At 34.0% G+C, this 22,103-nt stretch overlaps 4 protein-coding genes and 2 pseudogenes across 4 annotated transcripts in view; 4 read left to right on the forward strand and 2 right to left on the reverse strand.

Annotated features, from left to right (window-relative positions):
- LOC104707951 overlaps positions 1-32 on the forward strand; it is a 7,862-nt gene extending 7,830 nt beyond the window's left edge. Inside the window, exon 10 of the mRNA XM_010424414.2 lies at positions 3-32. Within this exon, the coding sequence (XP_010422716.1) occupies positions 3-32 (30 nt within the window). The remainder of the gene's footprint in view (positions 1-2) is intronic.
- LOC104790309 lies at positions 13-2,661 on the forward strand. Its single transcript, XM_010516035.1, has 11 exons — positions 13-88; positions 163-200; positions 281-368; positions 454-579; positions 929-1,123; positions 1,208-1,287; positions 1,402-1,471; positions 1,549-1,653; positions 1,872-1,977; positions 2,113-2,200; positions 2,284-2,661. Exons 1-11 carry the CDS (start codon positions 38-40, stop codon positions 2,471-2,473), a joined length of 1,137 nt encoding a protein of 378 aa, XP_010514337.1. The 5' UTR covers positions 13-37; the 3' UTR covers positions 2,474-2,661.
- LOC104790319 (probable E3 ubiquitin-protein ligase XERICO) lies at positions 3,590-5,101 on the reverse strand. Its single transcript, XM_010516047.1, has 2 exons — positions 4,943-5,101; positions 3,590-4,402 (listed from the first exon to the last, which is right to left on the reverse strand). The coding sequence occupies exon 2, from the start codon at positions 4,303-4,305 to the stop codon at positions 3,820-3,822; it is 486 nt and encodes a 161-aa protein (XP_010514349.1). The 5' UTR covers positions 4,306-4,402; positions 4,943-5,101; the 3' UTR covers positions 3,590-3,819.
- On the reverse strand, positions 8,181-11,612 carry LOC109126650 (annotated as a pseudogene).
- On the forward strand, positions 16,817-18,498 carry LOC104790328 (AAA-ATPase At1g43910-like). Its single transcript, XM_010516059.2, has 3 exons — positions 16,817-17,270; positions 17,356-17,908; positions 17,993-18,498. Exons 1-3 carry the CDS (start codon positions 16,837-16,839, stop codon positions 18,398-18,400), a joined length of 1,395 nt encoding a protein of 464 aa, XP_010514361.1. The 5' UTR covers positions 16,817-16,836; the 3' UTR covers positions 18,401-18,498.
- LOC104707959 lies at positions 19,501-21,261 on the forward strand (annotated as a pseudogene).

Consider the following 22,103-nt stretch of genomic DNA (forward strand, 5'->3'; position numbering starts at 1 on the left):
AGTGCAGATATGTAAGGTGGAAGATATATTAACACACATGAAGAAGGTTCATTTGTGTGAGATGCTTTGTCTTCAAATTCAGTCTCAGGTTAGCCTATTAGAAAACTTTTGCGATCATTATTTCTATATAAATGTACACTGATGATCTTGTTCTAATTGTAGAAAGTATGTGACGACTTGAGTGGTGCTAAGACAAAGAGGTGCTCCCTGTACTGCCTTTATATATTTTTCGAATAAATTAGTGCCCAGTGTATAACATTCATTGTTAGTATTATTGCAGACATGCTGAGAGTAGATCATTACTCTGCAAGTTAGCGTACGAAAAAGCCAAACTTGAGTTGCTGCACCTCAAGAAAGAAATAATGACGGTAGTTACTTTACTTAATTTGTTCCTCCTTTTCAATTTTTCTTTGATTCTGCATGCTTGATCAAATTCTCTTATATGATATGCAGAAAAAGTTTCAAGCAGTGAGCGCCGGTGTACAAACATCCGAAACATTGAGGTTGAATTGTGCCAACTTTCTACGTCAACATGATTTCCGTTCTACTGGCTTGTTAGATCCTAACCAAGCTGAAGAGGTAACTAGACCAGTTTGAAAAACCCATTCCAGGAATATCTTGGTGTGTCTAGTCTTCCAAATTATTAGGTCGTGTTAACTCTATCAGAGGCTCAAATTGTTTTTTTTGGTAGGCATGGAACAATTTTCAGGGTGATGAATTTTTCACTCTAATTGTAGAAAAATTAATTTGTTTTCATCTCAGATATAATGTTCTGTCCACAGTGTCTCATGATATTATGTTGATAAGAGATGGATGCTATGTTTTATCTTATTAGTATTTACACTTATGCTGTTTTTTTTGTGTGTATTTTGACACTTGTTTTAATCTAAGTAATTAATAGACTCGTTATCTATCAACATTTTTCTAGGTTATGATTACTAGTAAACGGGCGGAGATAACACAGGAGATCAAAGAATTGGACTCAAAAATCAAGAAGTTGATTCAATGTTTTACGACGTTCGACACAATGACAGAAGAACCGGCAAATGCAGACACTATTAAAATTGCTGAAGATACTTTAAAAAAGAGAATGAGTTGCAGATCCATACGTCAGGATATTCTGGTATATACCGTCTTATATCTATAGACATGGGGATCTAAAACGAAGTGTTTTCCTTAACTTAAATGACCCTTCTGCTGTCGGCAGGTCTGGAAAGTTGACAGTTTGGGTGAATGGAATGATTGTCAAAGCATTGTTCTAAACTATAGTGGCCTTTTCAACCAAAGGTTAGTCCTATTGGTTTTATCTTTCCATAAAAATTTTGATTAATCTGTTTCCACACTTTGCTACATATACCTGAGTGCTATTGGATTTTATTGAACAACTTCTTGGATATGAAGGCTCACATTAAAGCCTGGTCATCCTTCATGTGTACTAGTTTCAAGCAGTTTGAGTGATACATTTGTTAAGGTAAGGGCATCCAAGCTGTTTTCCTTCCATTAATACATCATCTTCCTTTTGTTTCTAATCAAGACATTGTTCTTCAGCATTTCCCAGAGCTGAATGTTTCAGTTGCATTTAACTCGTTGTTTAACGCTGAAGACTCCCAAAAGTATATCGGTTGTTCCAATATATTGTTGGAGACTACACAGGTGTGTTTCTCTCTCAATTATCTCTTTTTGTTGCTATGGTTCTCTTAATACTATCATAGCATCTTAGGTATTTTTCTTTCTTATTGAGAATGTTGTTGCAAGTCACGCTCGCTTTCTCCTTAGTGTTATAAGTTCCTTTAGAAGAATCACTTCCTCTGGATTTATTTTGTGCAAGAGTAGACCTCTGAAATATGTCTCATTTTGCTCTGAGAATGCAGAAAACCAGTTTGGTCCTACACAATCTGCTAAATGTGGCTGAGGAATTTCATTTAGCTCAAATGAATATACCAAATTTGATCCAAGGAAACTTTGATTCTCCATCAGGTATTCTATTTCCGCCTCTCACTTCCATTTCGGTCATACTAGTTTAACAGTAGTGGCCAACAAATGCGCAATTTAGCAATCCTTTAATGACTAGTTCTGTCTGAGATAGGAACTCTTGTATCTTGTTGATTGCAGCGGAGCAGCTTCATTTGCAAATTAGCTTTCTTGATTGCACAAACTTGAGAAAACTAATTGTGATTCTCGATGTGGCATGTTTGATCCAGTAAGTATATAAGCAGCTCACTAACCATCAAGTTTTTAAAGACTCTCCGATAATGAAAATTGTGTGTGGTCTCTTTGTTACAGTGGGAAGTATCCTGGTGATGTAGTTCCCTGTGAACTACTAGAAGTTACAAGCGCAAATAGAGACGGTGTTACATGGAAACAACTGAAGAACGAAATAGAATCTGCAATGAGTGTTGTTGGATTGGGATATCCTCGGATATTGAGACTCTGTCGTTGCATTTCGAAAGTGTTGCAATCACAAAAGAGATGATGTCTCCTTTCATAACACTTCACATTTTGCTGGTTTTGTTTTTGTAAATATGGCACTAGAGCTATTACTTCTTGTACTACTAGTAGTCTAGTGCCTTTTGCTCTTTTTAATCTTTTAACTAAAAGATTAACTTTGTCACAGTCCCCAGTTTAGTTTTGGGTTTTGTATATGTAACGTCAAGTAGTCTTCCTCGTCTTGGGTCTCTTAGTGTAGAGATTACCTTTTATTAATATTTTGGTGTCGTACAAACTAAACTATGATTGTTTGTTTGCGTTACTTTATCAAAAGTATTGGCTATATATCGATCGACAAAACATTTGCTAAACTATACCATTCATCCCCAAAATCAAATTGGTAAATTGGGCGACACCTGTAACACAATGTAAACAGGTGAAAGTGGTGTAGGCCACTCTTATCTCATCTTTTTAATATAACCTTACACTGAACCTACCTATTCTGGATTTTGGTTATGGGTTTACTTACTTTATTTGCTACCTTATTGTTATTGATAGTATGCAGACTAATGTAGTAATGTTCTTATCTTATCTTTCCCAATTTGCAAGACATGTCATCAAAAAGTTACTTTCTTTTGTCAAATATCATATCAATTCACAACACTTTCACATCTCACGAGTATACACAGAGCAAACTTCTCTGAATTTACGCTCTCGAACCAGAAAAAAATTTACGAATTTACGCAATAACCTTTACAAATTTAGAACGTAAACCGAGAAACCTCTAGAAATTTACGCTTTGAAATCTAGAAACATTTACAAATTTTCACTCTGAAACCGGAAAATTTCTAAAAATTTACGCTCTAAACTTGGAAATCTTTACAAATTTACGCAATGAAATCAGAAAACCTCTACTAATAGGTTACGCCCTGAAACCGAAAAATCTCTACAAATTTACGCCATAAAACCTGGGAAATCTAGATAAATTTACGCCATGAGACCAGGATCATCCTCCACCCCACAACTACATGCAGGTTCAGAATAACTCTCTTTCTTGCGCTTTTGTATCTTTTTTGGTTAGAGAAATGTAACTTGAAAAGAGTATATGACCCAATCTTACTTTTTGAATAGCTTAATTGCTCATACGACTTTGTAAACCTGAGGTCTTAATCCACACACACACTCACATAGATTCATGAAAACTATGTTCACACAAGAGCTCCATTACACATGGGTGTATATATATAACTCACAAGATATGTACATCAGATTACCCATCCCCGGTCTAAATCTGTTCGAGAATCAACCGCGACGCAGCCTAATTCATAGTAAAAAGTAGCTGTACACAAAACAAACACGCCCAAACAAAAAGCACTATACAGTGAAAAGCAGTCACCAAACAGTAGAAGAAAGCTGGTGGTCTTCTGCCACAACAACAAGAGGAGTCCTACACAGTGGGCAAGTGATGTTCCAATAGTCTATCCATTTCTCCAAGCAAGTTTTGTGAAACAAGTGGCCACACTTTAGCTTGTTGATCTCTGAATCCCCTTCGAATTTCGTCAGGCAAACCGAACACTCGTTGTCCGCCTGTTTCTTGCACTTGCACAAGCTCTCAAACCTAAGCGTCGGAGTCCGGTTCCTGAACTCCTCAAGGAAACTCTCTGGCTGGCAGACCCGGAAATCGAAAGGCTCTGAAGTTGGATTCTCTGAAGACGTCGTCACTGAGGAAGGTGAGGATGAAGGTGGCGAGAGACGGATTCCTACTATGCCAAGGACTGATCGAACAATGCCTTTGACGATGGAGATAGATAATGCTGTGTTAACTAATATCACACATAGCATTCCTTCTGATGGACCAGGAAGACTTGATAGACCCATTCTTTCGATTCTTGGAACTGCTACAACGGGTTTGCTCTGGATTCTTGAAACAAGATGTAAATCTTGATCAAATCTTTGTCGGTACAAGGTATGTGATCTGTAAAAACACCATTATGGACACAGTCAGCACATCATAGAAGAAGGACTCAACCAAATAAACCGAAAATTTAAGACATTCCAAACAAAGCAAATAGATATTAATGTCAATCAGTGTCTAGTATAAGCAAGCAATACAGTTGGAGGTCTCATATAATGATCTTGATCCAGAAAGAGAAGTAACTCTAAAATCTTAAAAACAATTTAAAACAAAAGCACAAAGCTTTATCAAACTGATTTGACTCTAATCAATCGAGGTGCCTCAAAACCCAGAAAACACTAATCAGTCTCAAAAGGGTTAAAGAATCTTTATTCAATTAGTTCCACAAACGAGTCTAATCCGTACAACACACAATATTCTGACCCTAAATCAAGAAACATGGATCAAAACCTCTGAAAGATGCAAACTTTATGAAAGAAACAAGAACAATTTGAAATCTTTAACACTAAAACTTCAATCAAAAGTGTTTCTGGGCCAATCAAAGGTTAATCTTTTTTGGGAAAAATCGAAAATTTAGGGGAAAGAGATAAAACAACGAACCTCTAGAGTCAAGTAAGAGAAGCGATGATCACCAATTCAAGAGTAAAAGATGAAGTTTTTATTGTGAGGTTTCCTGGTGTGAAAGTAGTGATGGAATCTGAGAAAGTGTTGTGTGTGTTTTTGATAAAAGAGGAGGTTCCAATTGTTGTTTAATATATAGCAAAGCAAATATCAAAAGCTTCCAATATCTTTAACCAGAGAAGCTTTAACTATGGTTAGTCAATCTAGTTTAGGTCTATCTCAGCCTTTTCAGTTTTCAGGTATTTGAGTTTAACCATGGTTACTTTATATCAACAATTGTACTTGCTTCCAAAATTTTTTATTCCATTTTGTTTAATCATACACTGCCAAAAACAATAAAATAATAATCCATGTTTTAATGGAAAAGATATTAGTAAGTAGTGTGTTTTCATTTGTTAAATGTAATGCTTGGCACTAACTTTTTTTCTTCTTTTTTGTCCACACTTGAATACTTTATTTAGACTGAATATATAATATGATTTAACATTTTTCAAAAATTAATACCATGCTTTTGTACCAACAAACAAAATTTAACATTGTATTTAGCATACTTTTATATCACAATCACTATTGTAAACAATATGATAAACAATATGCAATTTATCTATGTTTTCACGTTTTGGAATAGTGATTATGCTATATATTACTAGCATGTTAAAGATTTAATTAAAAAAAACGTATTTAATCTTCTAAAACTAAAGTGTCAACAGTTTATAGTTATTTTTTTGAAAATTCAGTTTAATAAAAATTTTCTCCAAATTATTTATTCAGTTATTCCATTATCTATATATTAAATATATTGTCAAGCCTGACAGAAAAAAAAAACTAAAAAACAAAATATTGTCAAACCAATAATATTTATTCTTTAAAATTTAACCGTTATAAAAAACAAGAAGCCTTCAAATGTTTTTCTCTGGTAACATGAATATATAACATATTAATTAAAGTAGTTTTTGTATGCCATATGTATATTTTAATTTCAATTCTTATGTTATTTTCGAGAATATACAAAAAAAAAAAAAAAATTGAAAGATTTTCTTGAGTAAATATTATTACAAAGGAGCCTAGATAAACCACTCGTCTATTACAATAACCGACATATAAAGAAGAGAAAAATCTAACCAAAATGGTAGAAGGAGAAAGAGAAGAGAGCACATTCCTTAGAGAGGACAAGTATATAAGAAGATGGAATCCAAGGAGGGAATTCGTACTTAGCCGTTACCCAACATTGAAGAAAAATAGAAAATATTTTCGGTTTGGTATACGAAAAAAAATCAGAATTTGGGCACGCTTTTGATGACATTGAAGATTGTGAGGAAAACATAATTTGAGGAGAGCGTTATACTATTATGAAACCGTCGATTTTGCTCCGTCCAAATTTAATAAACGCATGCATGCCATGTTTGAAGCGATGCAAGAAAGGTGTTTTTGCTGCTAGAAGCTAAAGGTAGTCATTGGTTAACAGAATTTCATGCTATAAATGGGATTATGGACAACAGTTTCAACATTGTTTCAAATTAAATTTCAGTTGATAAAGAACATTAGAAAAATAAATGTTTTGATTTGCAAAGAAGACATGTATATTACACTGCAAAGAAGACATCAAAACCTCCAAAAGTTCTCTATAAGAAAGTCGTGAGGCCTCAGCCGCCTAACTCATTTATGAGATCTTGATGTCGTGAGGTTCTTTGACGTCTAGTTTTGACTCGAGTCTCTTGTGTAATTTAGTAATGAGTTATGCATTCGAAACGTTTAGAATTCCATTTTAAAAATTTCATGAGTTAGGTGGTCACTGCTTTTTGCTAGTAGGTATCGTGGAGAGCTATTGATAGCTTCTTCTATAAATACGATGAGACAAATCACACAAGATACGAACCATAATTTAATATTATACACCCTTGATTTACAAAAAATGTCGTACAAAACCCCGACATAAGGGTTATGGAATTGATTCGAGGAAAAATAATGTTGTGAAATTAATTTTGTCGTTATCCCAAATATGAATAAAACATGTCACGACACATTCATTACGTTGTATTGAGTAAAAAACCTCACGTTGGCCATGTGTCCTCTCTTGGGCCCTCACAGGACCTGCGGCCTTCATGTTCTACACTTTGTCTTCTTCGTCTTCTTTTGAATTATTTTGATGTGTACATATCAAATTGTAATTTGGCATTTTATCCATATATAATGTATCGTAAGTATACTCCAACGCTCCACATGGTCCGACCTTATCGAAAGGACAAACTTTAAAAAAAAACCATTAAAGCTAACCGCTCCAAAAAAAACTTTTGAAGGAGAGCTAAATGAAAGTACGAAATTATGAAAGTGTTTGAAACTATAATGTAACTAGGTATAGGTAGGTGGCACTGAAATGTAGAGGTGAACAACCAATATATATTCAACACTAAGTTAAGTTGTAAATTAAATTTACTAAAGTGTGATGATAATACTAAAGATGATATTTTAAATAGTAGAATAGGTAAGCTCTTGATTCAAACTGCAATATTCAGGTCCGAAAAGTTGTAGTGGATTATTGGATATAAGTATATATATATATATACATATAAAACTGAAACACCAAAAGATAATTAATGTTTAGTAATGTTTTCATTCCATAGAAAACAATACGTTTTCCTACCAGCAAAAACGTAGGAATTTAGTAGGAAAAAGTTTTTTTTGACCATTTTCCTACGGAATAAATAAAAGGAAAGAGCCGGAAGGAAATGAATTTTAGTGAGAATTTAGAAGGAAATATTTTTCTAGTTTCCTAGGAAAATATTTTAGAAGGAAACTTCGTAGGAAAAAAGAAAAAAAGGAGAAGGACAGTTTTGTCTAATTTCCTTCGTTATATGCGTAGGAAAACGTTTCCTTCGGCTTCCCTTCCACTGTTGTTCTATAGTTTTTCTACGCATCTGTTTTTTCCTTCTACACATTTCATTCTATTTTCCTTCACATTTTCACTCCAATTTCCTTCTAAGATATCCTCCAAGATTCCTTCGAGAATTTCATTCCAGGTTCCTTCAAAAACTTCATTCTATTTAACTACGAAAAAATTCAGATCAAGTTCGTCAAACATTTCATTCTATTTTCCTCGTTTCCAATTAGTTTGCATTTTTATAAATTTAAACTAGACAAATGCAATGCCCAAAACATACTTCATTACTCAGAAAAACAATCCATATACAATAAACGTACCTTTACAAGATTATGAAGATCAAGGTTGTGTCTCGTCTTCGTCTTCCATGGTTGCTGGTGTCTCCGGGTACTCAGGTGGACGTAGATCAGGAAACCGGCCTAGGAGGAGGTTGTTGCATTCCATAAGAAACTTGATCTGAGCGTCCTTCTCTTGTTCACGAGCCTTCAATGTTTGAATCTCTTCTTGCAGTTTAGGAATCTGTCGTGGAGCTGAAGAAGAAGATGGGCATCCATCATCGAAAAGGTTACCAAAGCCATAACGTTTACCTCTAACTTTTGGAACAACCTGTCAATTAAAACCAATAATTGTAAAAAGCTCACTTGAATAAATTTTGTAAGACATCCACAACTTGTAAATCACTTGATAGATAATGAGACAGTTAATAATATAAGGAGAAAGAGTAACTTACTTTATGCATAATAGAGTTAATCTCTTCTGTTGTAAGAGGGTCTGGCTGAGCCGAAGGATCACCATCAGGTTGGCGTTGGGATTGGATGAGCTCCACTTGACTAGAAGCCTTATCCAGAAACTGTTTGGTCTTCATATCACTAATGGTTCGGGTCTTCTTGTCTAAGTGTGTTTGTTCCATGAAATAAATCATATTAGGCTCCGTTCCTAATTCAATTTTCTTAGCAAAAAACAGAAACCATAGTTAGATTAGGAAACAAATAAAGGCATTAATCAGATTCTAAGTGTGAACTAAATTGAATCAGAAAAACCTGAACTGATGATTGAATGAAACTTGCAAAACGGTAACAGAAGTACTTACGATCTCATCCCAACAGCGTTCATAAGTTTTTGCACCGTTGTTGTGTTTAGCCACCCCTAATCCACTTCGTTTACTTCCCCGATTAATAGAGTTTTGGGCTGCCATCTCTTTTGTTTTTTCATCTGTCCACATCTTGATGTAACCATCAAATAGATTCTTTTTCGCCTTCATCCAATCAGGTAAGTCGTCAGCTCCTTTTTCTTGTAGTATACTCAATTCTTTTATATTAAGGATCTGACTAGTATAATTAAGATATGTAAGATTCTATTTTAAAACAATTAATTTTACCCTTTATAGTATTTGAAAAGAGCAATTAATTAGAAAAAAAATTTATCACCCTTACGATTTAGAAACCCTTATGATTTTTTGAGAAATTTCGATTATATACTAAAAACGAGAAAACTCCTCTCAAAAAAGTCATATGTGCAAGGTTCTTTTTTGAAACAAATAAAGGGTTCCTTCATAATCTTTCATAGTCTATTTGAAAATATTATCAAAAATTTACAAAGATACAACAATTCTTTTTTTTGAAAAGTATGAACATTTGAATTCATACATATATTTTGTTGAAACATAATTATATAAAATAAAATAATTTTTTAGGATATTTTAACTTGGAAATTTTCAGAATAGTTTAACTTGATATTTTTAAAACATTATGATAATTTTTAAAGGAATCAAAATATTTAAATTTTAGGATATTTTAACTTGGAATATTTATGGAGCTCGAGTACTGAAAGTCCTTATGATGTTATTGTGGTAATAGTATACTTAGCAAATCACATGCCGTATAGGCTAAACCACTAAGTCGATGTTGGTTATATTGAGAAAGATGTGAATGAATGTTTGTAAGAAAGGGTTGTTTAGTATGTTACATTGCACCCATACTTAGAGTTTGTAGTCTTTGTATAAATATGCAGCCTGAAGGCATCCATTGTGTGTTAAGAGAAATATAAAAAATATCTTCTAAATCTTTTATGGTATCAGAGTCATGGTTGTGATTTCTCAAGTAATGTAAATTGGTGATGAAAGAGTGAACGGCAATAATAAAGGTGTTGAGTATCCGTGCTTTCTCCCTGGCGCCGCCAGAGATCAGATCAGAATCTTGAAAGTATATTTTCTGAGATCGAAGGAGTGGTTATCAAGAGGATTCTGATCCGTATCGTATCCTTCAAAGACGAGAAATCCATGAAGCAAACTATTGGAGTGATGAACGGGTAAGAGGTTGATAGGCCTTAACATAAGACTTAGTCATAAAGTGACACTAACGTGCCAATGTTATATAGGCCTCTCCACGACTTAGTCATACGATACGACGTAGGAACTGTCGTAACTAATTGATGTTTGTATACCTCTATATATTCTTTGTAAATCTCTTTGATTAAGTAATGAGAAACACTCTTCATAGGCGTTGTATCATTGTGAATAAAGCACATCGTAGAGGAAGCAATATATCTCCAATAATTCAGAGTTGCGAAAGTTGCTTTTAAGTTACAATGGTTCTCATCGGTACAAAGGAAAGAAAAGAATCAAATTATACAACAGAAAACAAACTTTGGAAATAAGAAACAGGAGCTCTAGGTTTGATTGGTTCGTAGAGTAATTTATAACACTTGCTATGGAGATTATATGTTACCAGTGAGTCCACCCAATCGGCACCTTGAAGAAGTAACCTTTTCTTCTCAAGAATAGCTATCGGTGACAGAGCCAAGGCGGGTTCCTTAAACCATTTAAAAGTTATGGTGAGATCTATCGAACACAGTTTCTTCCACATCTTGCTGCCTAAAGAATCAAACGACCATATAACTTGTGTGGGCCATTTTTTCTCAGATACGCACAAGCGGTTGTTGAGTACGCACATGGTGAGCTGAAGAGGGTCGCAACGATATGCAAAGGGAGCTTTACAAACGACGTGAAACGTTTCGGTGTGAAGATTAAAAGATAACACCTTAGGTTCTTCACATTCGGTGAACCAATAAAGCGATCCATCTAAATACACAGGTTTGTGATGAGCGTTTATCCGATAAGGAGAAGCATGGACAACGAACCTCCAAGCATTGGTGCTAAAATCGAAAACTTCACAAGTAGTGACATTGTCGAGACCAAATTCGGATGAATTATATAAACCAAACCGGCTTGAACGTGCCTTTAACCGTGTCTTTACCGAATCCAAGCTTAAGACTCGGCAACTCAAACTCTTTTCTTTTATACTTTTGGATGAGAAGCTGTTGGCAGTAGGAAAGATGAAAAGTCCGATGCCATCTAGTTAACGGATTCACCACGACACTCGGTTTGTAGATACAGTAGACGCATACTAGACCGTCACAACTACCGTAACAGAACTAGCTGCCCGAAACAGGGAACGTGGCTGTACAAATTTGAGTTGATGATCCCAACACAATTTTGCGAGAGTCTGGATTCCGACCATCATCACGGTAATAATTGAAACGAACCGTAAGGACATCGGGACCCTGTGATTGCTTACGGTTGATCTGTTGTCTTTCCATGAAAGGTCGGGACTCGATAGTTGATTTCCATAACTTTGATACAGATTTGAGTCTTAGGAGAGGTTTCACCGGAAGCTTCTCGAGGATGAGCGCTACAACGTCGTGTGGTAGAGAATCCAAAACAGAGCGATGCCTTTTCGATACCAATCTCGACCCAATTCTTTTCTTCGACATTGTCTTGCTTCTAATCAATACACTACCGAAAAATAGTAGATATAGAGAGAACTCGGAAAAAAAAAAAGGAAAACTCGGCAAAAAGGAAAAAATTGGTAAACGAGAGATTAGCTCAATATCAATCATTCCTGAAGACTTTGGGAATGAGAATTGACAATTTGACATCAACAATTTTTATTAAACATTCAAATTATTTTCAAAAATATATATATAAGAAGTTCGATAAATAAATAAATAATAATAATATTTAATATTTTGTTTTAAATCGTAAATTTGTTTTTAATTATTAATCATGAAAACATCTATAATAAACATAATAACATAATTTATAAACCAAAGTACCAAACATATATATACTTCACTATTTGGAAACGAGCATATTCTTCATCAAGTTTTGAATAGAAAATTATAAATCCTAAACTATTGCATTTATTAGCTTAAACATGAATTAACGTGTTGACAAAAAAAAAATGAATAAACCAAACTCAGAAACAAAGAAAAGAACTAAAAATTACAAGAAATTTTCATAAGTTAACCAATTTGTTTATCAAATAAATTTCTCAAACCTATGAGTTTACGTAGGAATTCAATGTAGTTTACGTAGTTTAGAAAATTATGGAGAAAAAATATTTTGTGTGAGGGATTTAGAGGGGGTATTAAACTCATATTTTAGAAGATTTTAAAGTATTTTTAAAATTACTTGTTACTCAATTGATGATTTTTAAAACTCTTTTAAAATCCTATGTTATTCAACTTGAAATTTATATAAAATCAATTAGAATGATTCACAATCTCTTGTTATTCAATTCAAATTTGTAAAACTCACTTAAAATCTACTGTTATTCAAAATATTACAACTTTTAAAAAAATAGCTACTTTGAATGATTTTAAAAGATTTTGTTAGCTTTTTTAGTTGAAAAATATGACTCATACAATCACACCCTTGGAGATGGGATTTTGAAGGATTTCCAGAAAAAAGGTCAAACCGTGTAAAACTCACACCCTACGTACATGACACCACTGCCGGAAAAGAGCCTTGTCCTCAAGGTTCTCATGAAGTAAACAGGTTCATATCTTTCATTGCCTTCATACGTTGCATCAGTCACAAACTTGTTTCCTTGTCGTTTCAGCCATCGTAAAGAAGATAGAAGTAGCTTACCAAGGTTTCTCACGTTGACGTGATTAAATTTTTTAGTTACTGCAGTGACGGCCTCTTCTTTTGGCGGGTTGATGTCGAGAGTTTTTGTTGAACTGAAACCACCTTGCCCACTAACCTCCACACGTCGACCATCATTCACTCCCTCAATGAAGCCGTCTTCATCGTAAACGTCATAGATCAATCGGATCATCACTGTTGTAATATCGAAATCTGAAAGAAACTGACTTTGATCCAAATAAAGCATCCACTTAACATGACACTGAGGATCCAAATTTGATTAAGAAATCAAATTCGGGCTCTGATACCAAATGTTAGCTATAAAAGCTAATTTCAGTCACTCTTCAAAGCCAAAGAGAATTGCTCATAAGAACAACACAAGAACAAAAGTTTCTTAACAATATTTTCTTCATGTTCGATTCTACAATAGCCAAGATGCTTAAATACACATAGGAAATTTGGCCCTTGAATAGCCAATATTTTCTTCATGTTCGACACCATCTCCATAACTCTCTGTGTGTTTATTGAACTCTTAACTTAGAAAAATTTGGCTCTTGAATCAGTAGGGCTCTGATACCATGTTAGAAGCAAAAGCTTCTCTCTCACAAATAAACAAAACAAACGTACTTGTTGATGTGTTTTATAGAAGATAGAACAGAGTATTAGAGAAACTTGTGATTTTATTAATAAACTGGAAAAACTTGAGTTTTACAATGATGAGACTATGTTTTTAAATCAAACGTTGTAACTGCTACAAACGTTACAATGCTTATAAGCATAGTTTAATACAAATACAACCTCTAGCTTAATAATTAGGATAATTAAACTCAATTAAATCCAACACACTCTTGGGGTATCACCACCAATGCGCTCTCCTGCACCTGCAATCTTCACAGAGAAACTCAGAATAAATCTACTCTATTGTATCTCGGCATCTTGGCATCTTTGTACTTCCCTTTTTTCATTACCACTCCTACGCCAAGCTCTTGTAAAAAAAAAAACTGTTCCTTTTGGTAAATAATATTCATATATCATAAAAAAAAAAAAAGTAGACAAATGGTGTGTTTTGAAATATCCTAAAATCACTTACAAAATCTCACAGATTCTCATTTCATTTTCATTTTCTTTAAATTAAAATTTCTAACAAATCATCAAATCTCCTAAAATCTTACTCAAATCTCTCAAAATCCTAAAATATTAAAATCTAACCAAATCCTAGAAAAAACAAGTTGAATACCCCCCTCTTAATTAGATTTATAAGAAAATTGCCTATTTTTAATCTTCGACCAAAAGAAAATGAAAAAAATGAGTTTAAAATTTGTTATGTCTATTGGACTTTGAAACTTATAAAATTATTTTTTTTATTGGGATGCAAGTATGTCTGGTGCAACTTTACATTTGAATATGATGCATACTACAAAAATCATATGATATACATATATTTTTCAAAATCTATGTGATACAACTGTACCACCCTTGTATATGGTGGATCTGCCCCTGCTGCTGAATGTCTTGCACAATCGGAGCAACAAATGGCCTGACTTCTTCACCATTCAACTGAAATACAACTTCTTGGGAATCCGACTCAAAAATGACATAGGGATATTGAAGACATACCATATTTGCTACCGCCCCTCTTATAGCTTCAACTTCTATCTCTAACACAATTCTTGTCTTAGGTGATGTTCTAGCTCCCAGCCATAATGTCATCCCCCGATAATCTCTAAGAACCCATCCTACACCACCATTGTTCCCAACTCTTGGCCACGCTCCATCAGAGTTGCATTTGACCCATCCATGTGGTGGTTTGGTCCATCTTAGCCTTTGAAGTTTGAACCTATGGGATTAGAGATTATTGGACCTCTTTCTTTAACCATTTGAGGAGACAGGTAAGAGGAGTCTTCTTCACGCTGAGGGTGTTCTTTCTGAAAGTTAAAAAACCAAAATAAATTGGCACACACTTCAGTCTGACCATCCACCTTCATGGAGTACATTAAGATATGGAAATATAAGAATCAAAAATTAGGTAAACGTACTAGGACTCAGTCCCCCCGCGATGTCGCGGGGGAAGTATTTTATAAAAAGTAAATAAATTTAAAATTTAAAAATATACATTGTGAATGTAATAGAATAGCTTGAATACATAAATATTAAACATAAACTATTACTAAAAACACAACCATCAATATAAAAATTTATAAACAAAAAAATATTATGTAGAATAGGCGTAACTTTTCAAAAAACATTGTTTAAAGTATTCTAAATATATAAGATATTTTATGAAGAATTATGATAAAGAGCTACAATTAAAAAAAATCATAATAACAAAGTGATCTTAACTAAGAATATTGAACTAATGGTCTTAATGAGTAAATGTAATATTTATTAAATAATTATAATTAAAAATGTATTTAATAATGAGTGAAACTATATCAAAGAAAATTTGAAATTAAAATACACAACTTTTAACATAATAAAATACAAACATGATAAAATAAAATTTAAATATTAAAATAGTTTTAAACGAAAAGTTATGATAAATAGACGCAATTGTAAATTTTATAGTAAGGTTTATTATATTTCTATATTGCTATCATCATGTTAGATTATATAATAACATTAAATATTAGATATTAGATATTAATATTCAAATTATTTAAACTGAACATAAAAGGAATTTTTGTTTCAACGAACTATGATTTGTTAGTTATTGATGACGAGACAATTATATAGAAAGTTTAAAAGACATGACTATTTAAATAGGAACATCTAGTAGAACAAAAAAATGTGATGAAAAATATGAACAGATACAACTGTTTAAGTTAAAAAAAACAAAAAAAAAACAGTTTTTCACAAAAAATACTAAAAAAAGTCGCAATTGTTGTTCGCATTTATTCAGATTATTATTTTTACTTTTTAATATTAAATATTAAAATATTGTTTTATTGAAAAGTTACGATAAATATACACAACTGTAAATTTTATATTATGTTGTATTAAATTTCTCTATTGCTATAATAATTTCGAAAATTTTAGTTAGATTATAGAATAACGTTGAATATTAGATATTAATATTCAACATAAAATGAAAATTTTATTTCAATGAACTTGTTGGTTACTGAAGAAGAGACAAATATAACTGTTTTAATAAACAAACACGACTTTTCGGAAAATATCCAAAATGTACTATATATTGAAAAAACACAACTATTAGTCGCATTTATTCAGATCGTTATTATATATAGATTATTCTTTAGACTGGGATAAGCTTAATCTAAAAAATTAGTTCTTTCTTTAAACACTTTCTTTAGTATTTTAGAGAAACAGTTTTTTTTTAATAATCATTTTGAATGCAAATATATATGAGAATTGTTAGATATATAGACGATCATACTGCACAAACACTTCGCTCCGACAATTACACTTTTTTCCTATGTTCAGCTCACATAGGAAAATTAGTTAATTTCATCTGCTAAGATTCACATCTGTATCCAAGTTGTGGAGATCAACTATTTTGTCTACAATTTCATTAATCTCCAGTTGTCGGTTTCTAACTAAAATTAATAGACACAATTAAAATTGGATTATATAACATATAATAAATGTGTGTTTTTTTAATATTTTTTAACACTGTTGTGTTTGGAAATATTTCCTTATGTTTTATTTTTTATTATTTTATTTTAGATTTTTTGTGCATTATATTTTTTTGTAGAAGACAATAAATATCATTAAATGTTACTTTATTATGGTTAGATAATTTTTTTTCATTTTAATAGTATGTGACACTTTTCCAATGAATGAAAACTCTCAAATTATTATTTTTTTTTTCTTTTCTTTATGACTTGCATGTATTATGAATATCTTAATAGTTAATAAAACAATCTTTTTCTGAGGAAAAAAAAAATATAAAACAATCATTCTTTCTTTTTTTGATTAATCAATTAAATATCAAAGATTTGCAAGGTTTCACATTATGTACACCCCACCCCCCAAACTCTTTATAAACCCCAAATAAGCACATACTCTTCTCAACCAAAGCTCTTCATCATCTTCCTTGTTGCTTAAGCTATGGCTTCTCTTATTAACCAAGTCCCTTCTGTATCGACAGTCTTCGCCCTCTACACATCTTTATCTGCAATCACTATGATTCTCCGTAACATCCTCAACGATCTTGTGCCAAAGAAACTCCGTGAATACATCACTGTGAAATTTATAGACTTGTTCTCCTCTTATTATCAGTCGAGTTTTACGTTTGTGATCGAGCAAAAATGGGAGTTTTGTGATAATCAGACTTTTCGTGCCGCCCAAGTTTACTTACAATCGCGCCTCGCCGGACTCTCCACGGGAGAATTCCTAGTGGGTTCGAGTGATCTCAAGAATCCGGCGGCTGAGCTAAGTCTCGGAGTCCCTGTCAACGTAAAGATGGCTGATGAGTTTGAAGGGATTCATCTTGAGTGGTCTCTACGCTGTCTTGAGACTAAGAGTTTTCCCTACGAGAAACAGTACTTTTAATCTCAATCTTTCTCTTCTCCTTGATCTTAATCTTAATATCATTTTTGTTCTTACAGTACTGGTTTCATGTTTCAGGTATTTTCATCTGACTTGTAAGAAGCAATATCGTGAGAAGATAATGAAGGATTACTTCCCATACTTTGCAAAATCAGCAGAAAAGATTATAAGACATCGCGAAGATCTTTACATCTACACTTACAACCGGCAACAGTCAACATGGCAAGCAGCCATTTTCGAGCACCACACGACCTTCGAGACCTTAGCTATTGAGCCGCAACTCAAGACCACCATGATCGACGATCTTGATGCTTTCGCTAAAGGAAAAGACTTCTTCAAGACCGTGGGACGCGCCTGGAAACGTGGATATCTTCTTTACGGTCCACCAGGTACAGGAAAATCCTCTATGGTGGCTGCAATAGCTAATCACATGAACTACAATATCTATGATCTCCAAATTCAAAGCATTAGTGACGATGCTGAGTTGCGGAAGGTTCTTACCGCCACCAAGAACAGGTCAATTCTTCTCATTGAAGACATTGATTGTGGTGCTGATTCTTCTTGTAAACGCCAGACCAAAAAGGAAGAAGATGTTGAGCTTGGAAAGAAAAAAAAGAAGCATGACCTTGGGGTAAGTTAGAAATATTCCTCTGTTTTATTTTATTTTATTACCTCTCTGTTTTTTGAACCCATGAATCTTCTTCCTTGTGGATAGATATCTTTGTCTGGCCTATTGAACTTTGTAGATGGGCTTTGGTCCAGCTGCGGCGAAGAAAGAATCATAATTTTTACAACCAACCACAAGGAGAAGCTCGACCCGGCATTGCTGAGGCCAGGAAGAATGGATCTTCACATTCTCATGGATTATTGCACCCCTTTTGTGTTGAAGAAGCTTGTGGCTATGTACCTCAAAATTAATGACCATTTCCTGTTTGATCCTATTGAGAAGGTTGTCCGTGAGGTGAGTGCAACTCCGGCTGAAGTCGCGCAGCAGCTCATGGCGAGTAAGAACGTAGATATTGCGCTCAAAGGTCTTCTCGAATTCCTCGAATACAAGATGTTGAAGAAAGAAGATACCAAAGTAGAGGAAGAGGGGGATATTGAAGATGTTGACACTACATAAGCTTAACATAGAAAGTATGTAATTTGTATGTCAATTCCTTTTGGCAATAATAACCATTTCTTCATACCAGAGGAGTATTAAGGAAAAGAGTATCATCATATCACCTATGATTACTCAAATCCCATATATTACTTTAATATACATTAATTATATTATTCTATGTAATCCCTTTAATTATATCATTTGATTATGGTTTGTGCTTATATATAAGTTGTATCATTCTATTTGATAATAGTACACAACAATATAATACAATTATATTCTCTCTATTCACATGGTATCAGAGCCACAATGATCTAACGATCGACTTTGTTCCTGTTTCTAAGCTATGTGTTTCTATTGTTTATTTTTGTTTTAAGCCAAGTGCTTCCACATTCAAGTTCATTATGAACCACTGAATCTAAGTCATCGAGTTTCTTTTTATTCAAGTCTACTATCTTAGACCTCTGAATCTAAGTCAAATATTTTTTTCTTTTATTTTAAGCCAAAAGTGCTTCTATCATCCAAGCTTATATATTATAAGTCTTTGAATCTATGTCGAATTTCTTTTTTTTTTAAAAGAAAAAAATTGGATCTCCTTCTCTAACCATCGTTGATTTCGGCCACCTCAACATCACACAACTCGTCATCGTGTCGAGTCGTTAGCAAATCTTGCTCAACAACAGCTCATATTCTCAATTCATAAACGGATCTCCAACACTTGGACTTGTCAATCTCAAGCCGTTATTTTCGCTTCGCTTCATCACCCCTTGAGATTGAGGGGGCGTATTAAGGAAAGAGTATCATCATATCACCTATGATTACTCAAATCCCATATATTATTTTAATATATATTAATTATATTATTCTATGTAATCCCTTTAATTATATCATTTGATTATGGTTTGTGCTTATATATAAGTTGCATCATTCTATTTGATAATAGTACACAACAATATAATACAATTATATTCTCTCTATTCACAAGGAGAACCCATCAATACCTAAGAGACTCATAATAATTAAAGATATATTTTTGTTTATATAACCCAATAGTTTGGCTGAAAACAGGAAACCCTGTCACTTTATTTCTTTCTCAAGAAACCTCGAATCCAACACCAATGCAAGTAATGTTTATTTTAAACCTATCATTTTGTAAACTTATTTGTTTGTCATTACAATATTTAAGACATGTATATAGGTTACTGTCATCATCAGTAACATCTTCAACGAGATTGTGCCTAGGAAAATCCGTGATTACATCACTGTAAAAGTGGTAGACTTGTTCTCTTCTTGCTTTCAGTCGAATTTCACGTTTGTGATCGATCATAAATGGGATTTTTGCCAAAATAATACTTTCCTCGCGGCCAAAGTTTATTTAACCACGCGTCTGGCGGGACTCTCCACCGGAGAAATCCTCGTGGGTTCGAGTGATCTCAAGAATCCAGACGCTGAGCCTAATCTCGGAGTCCCTCTCAACACAAAGATATTTGATGAGTTTGAAGGGATTCCATCTTGAGTGGATTCTACGCGTCATTGAGACTAAAAATTATCCCTACGAGAAAAAGTATATATACATTGCTTCTTCTCTCTTCTCCCTTGACTGAAGTCTTTAAATCTTTTTGTTGTTCTTACAGTATTGGTTTCATGTTTCAGGTACTTTCATCTGACTTGTAAGAAGGAGTTTCGTGAGAAGATAATGAAATATTACTTCCCACACTTTGCGAAAACAGCTGCGGAGATCATGAGACATCGCAAAAATCTCTACATCTACACTTACGATAAAAGAGATTCATCATGGGAATCAGCTATTTTCGAGCACCACACGACCTTCGAGACCTTAGCTATGGAGCCGCAACTCAAGACCACCATAATCGACGATCTTGATGCTTTCGCTAAAGGAAAAGACTTCTTCAAAAGTGTGGGACGCGCCTGGAAACGTGGATATCTTCTTTACGGTCCACCGGGTACAGGAAAATCCTCTATGGTGGCTGCAATAGCTAATCACATGAACTACAATATCTATGATCTCCAAATTCAAAGCGTTAGAAACGATGGTGAGTTGCGGAGGGTTCTTACCTCTACCAAGAATAGGTCAATTCTTCTCATTCAAGACATTGACTGTGGAGCTGATTCGTCTTGAGCTCGAAAAGAAAACAAAGAAGCGTGACCCTGGGGTAAGTTAAAAAAAAAAAGATTCCTCTGTTTTTAGTAACCTCTCTGTTTTTGAACCTTATTATGAATCTTCTTCCTTGTGGACAGATATCTTTGTCTGGTCTACTGAAATTTGTAGATGGACTTTGGTCGAGCTGTGGAGAAGAAAGAATCATAATTTTTACAACCAATCACAAGGAGAAGCTCGACCCGGCATTGCTGAGGCCAGGAAGAATGGATCTTCACATTCTCATGGATTATTGCACCCCTTTTGTGTTGAAGAAACTTGTGGCTATATACCTCAAAATTGATGACCATGTCCTGTTTGATCCTCTTGAGAAGGTTGTCCTTGAGGTGAGTGCAACTCCGGCTGGAGTCGTGCAGCAGCTCATGGCGAGTAAGAACGCTGATATTGCGCTCAAAGGTCTCCTAAAGAAGAATGGATCTTCACATTCTCATGGATTACTGCACCCCTATTGAGAAGGTTGTCCTTGAGGTGAGTGCAACTCCGGCTGGAGTCGTGCAGCAGCTCATGGCGAGTAAGAACGCTGATATTGCGCTCAAAGGTCTCCTAAAATTCCTGGAAAACAAGAAAAATGAAGAAGGAAGAAATTACCAAAGTTGAGGAAGAGGGTGAGATTGAAGATGCTAAGACTAAAGAATATAAAAAATGCTCAGACATAACTAATGCTATTAATTATCTTATGACTTATAAGAAGTTACTTTAATTATATTTCAGTTCTACTTCATACCAGATGTGAAAAATTGTATCTGAAACTACATGTTGGTTGTGTATGAAGTATTAGGGGGAGACTCAGTCTTATAATATTAACTACTGTAGTTTATATGACCCAATAGTCTGGCTAAAAACCGGAACATGGAAAGAAAAGGCAACAACTGAAGATGATATATTCACAGCATAACCCTATGACCTAGCAAGTGATATTGTCGCAGTAACGTACCCATGACATGCGTATGCTTCTTGAACCAGCTAGCTTTCTTGATGTTGTTTCCGCATCTGAGATGTCACGTGTGCTATGGTTATGGCATCTAGGAAAATTGATAGTTACGTAAGTTATTCAATTACTGTTTTTATTGGAATCAAGATAACGTTCTCAATAAGTCCCACTAGTCCCAATAAGAAAATTGTGTATTTTCAAAACTAACCAGAAGTGCGAAGCAAAAGTGGGATGAGCTTTATCTGAAACTTATAATTCATTAGTCCATCACTAGCAATCAGGACTGCTAGCAATAATATAATAGACTTCAACGTACGTGCTTTATATCATCCTCTTTAAGAGATATCAAGCAGGAGTACGTCGACTAGGAAGAAAAAGTATAGGTTGCGTAAATTTCATTTGTGTCAAGAAAGTCATATATATATATATATATATAAGGGCAAAAAGAGGAATTGCACTCAATAACCAAAAGAAGCTTTGTAATTGCCTGAACCACTCTTAACCATTAAAATTTAAAAGTTTATATTCTCTATAATTTATACAATAATTACATAATTAACCCTTACCACCACCACCACCACAACCACCATCACCCTACCACCACAATCACC

Source organism: Camelina sativa, chromosome 1 (assembly GCF_000633955.1).
Source record: "Camelina sativa cultivar DH55 chromosome 1, Cs, whole genome shotgun sequence".
Classification (NCBI taxonomy): Eukaryota; Viridiplantae; Streptophyta; class Magnoliopsida; order Brassicales; family Brassicaceae; genus Camelina; species Camelina sativa.

Bases quoted from the DNA above. Each gene is read 5' to 3' on its own strand.
- LOC104790309 (XM_010516035.1), top strand. From the start codon at position 38: ATGAAGAAGGTTCATTTGTGTGAGATGCTTTGTCTTCAAATTCAGTCT. The intron at 369-453 runs GTAGTTACTTTA...TATGATATGCAG, and splicing joins TCAAGAAAGAAATAATGACG to AAAAAGTTTCAAGCAGTGAG. The intron at 1,288-1,401 runs GTTAGTCCTATT...TTGGATATGAAG, and splicing joins AGTGGCCTTTTCAACCAAAG to GCTCACATTAAAGCCTGGTC.
- LOC104790319 (XM_010516047.1), bottom strand. From the start codon at position 4,305: ATGGGTCTATCAAGTCTTCCTGGTCCATCAGAAGGAATGCTATGTGTG.
- LOC104790328 (XM_010516059.2), top strand. From the start codon at position 16,837: ATGGCTTCTCTTATTAACCAAGTCCCTTCTGTATCGACAGTCTTCGCC. The intron at 17,271-17,355 runs GTACTTTTAATC...TTCATGTTTCAG, and splicing joins AGTTTTCCCTACGAGAAACA to GTATTTTCATCTGACTTGTA. The intron at 17,909-17,992 runs GTAAGTTAGAAA...CCTTGTGGATAG, and splicing joins AAAAGAAGCATGACCTTGGG to ATATCTTTGTCTGGCCTATT.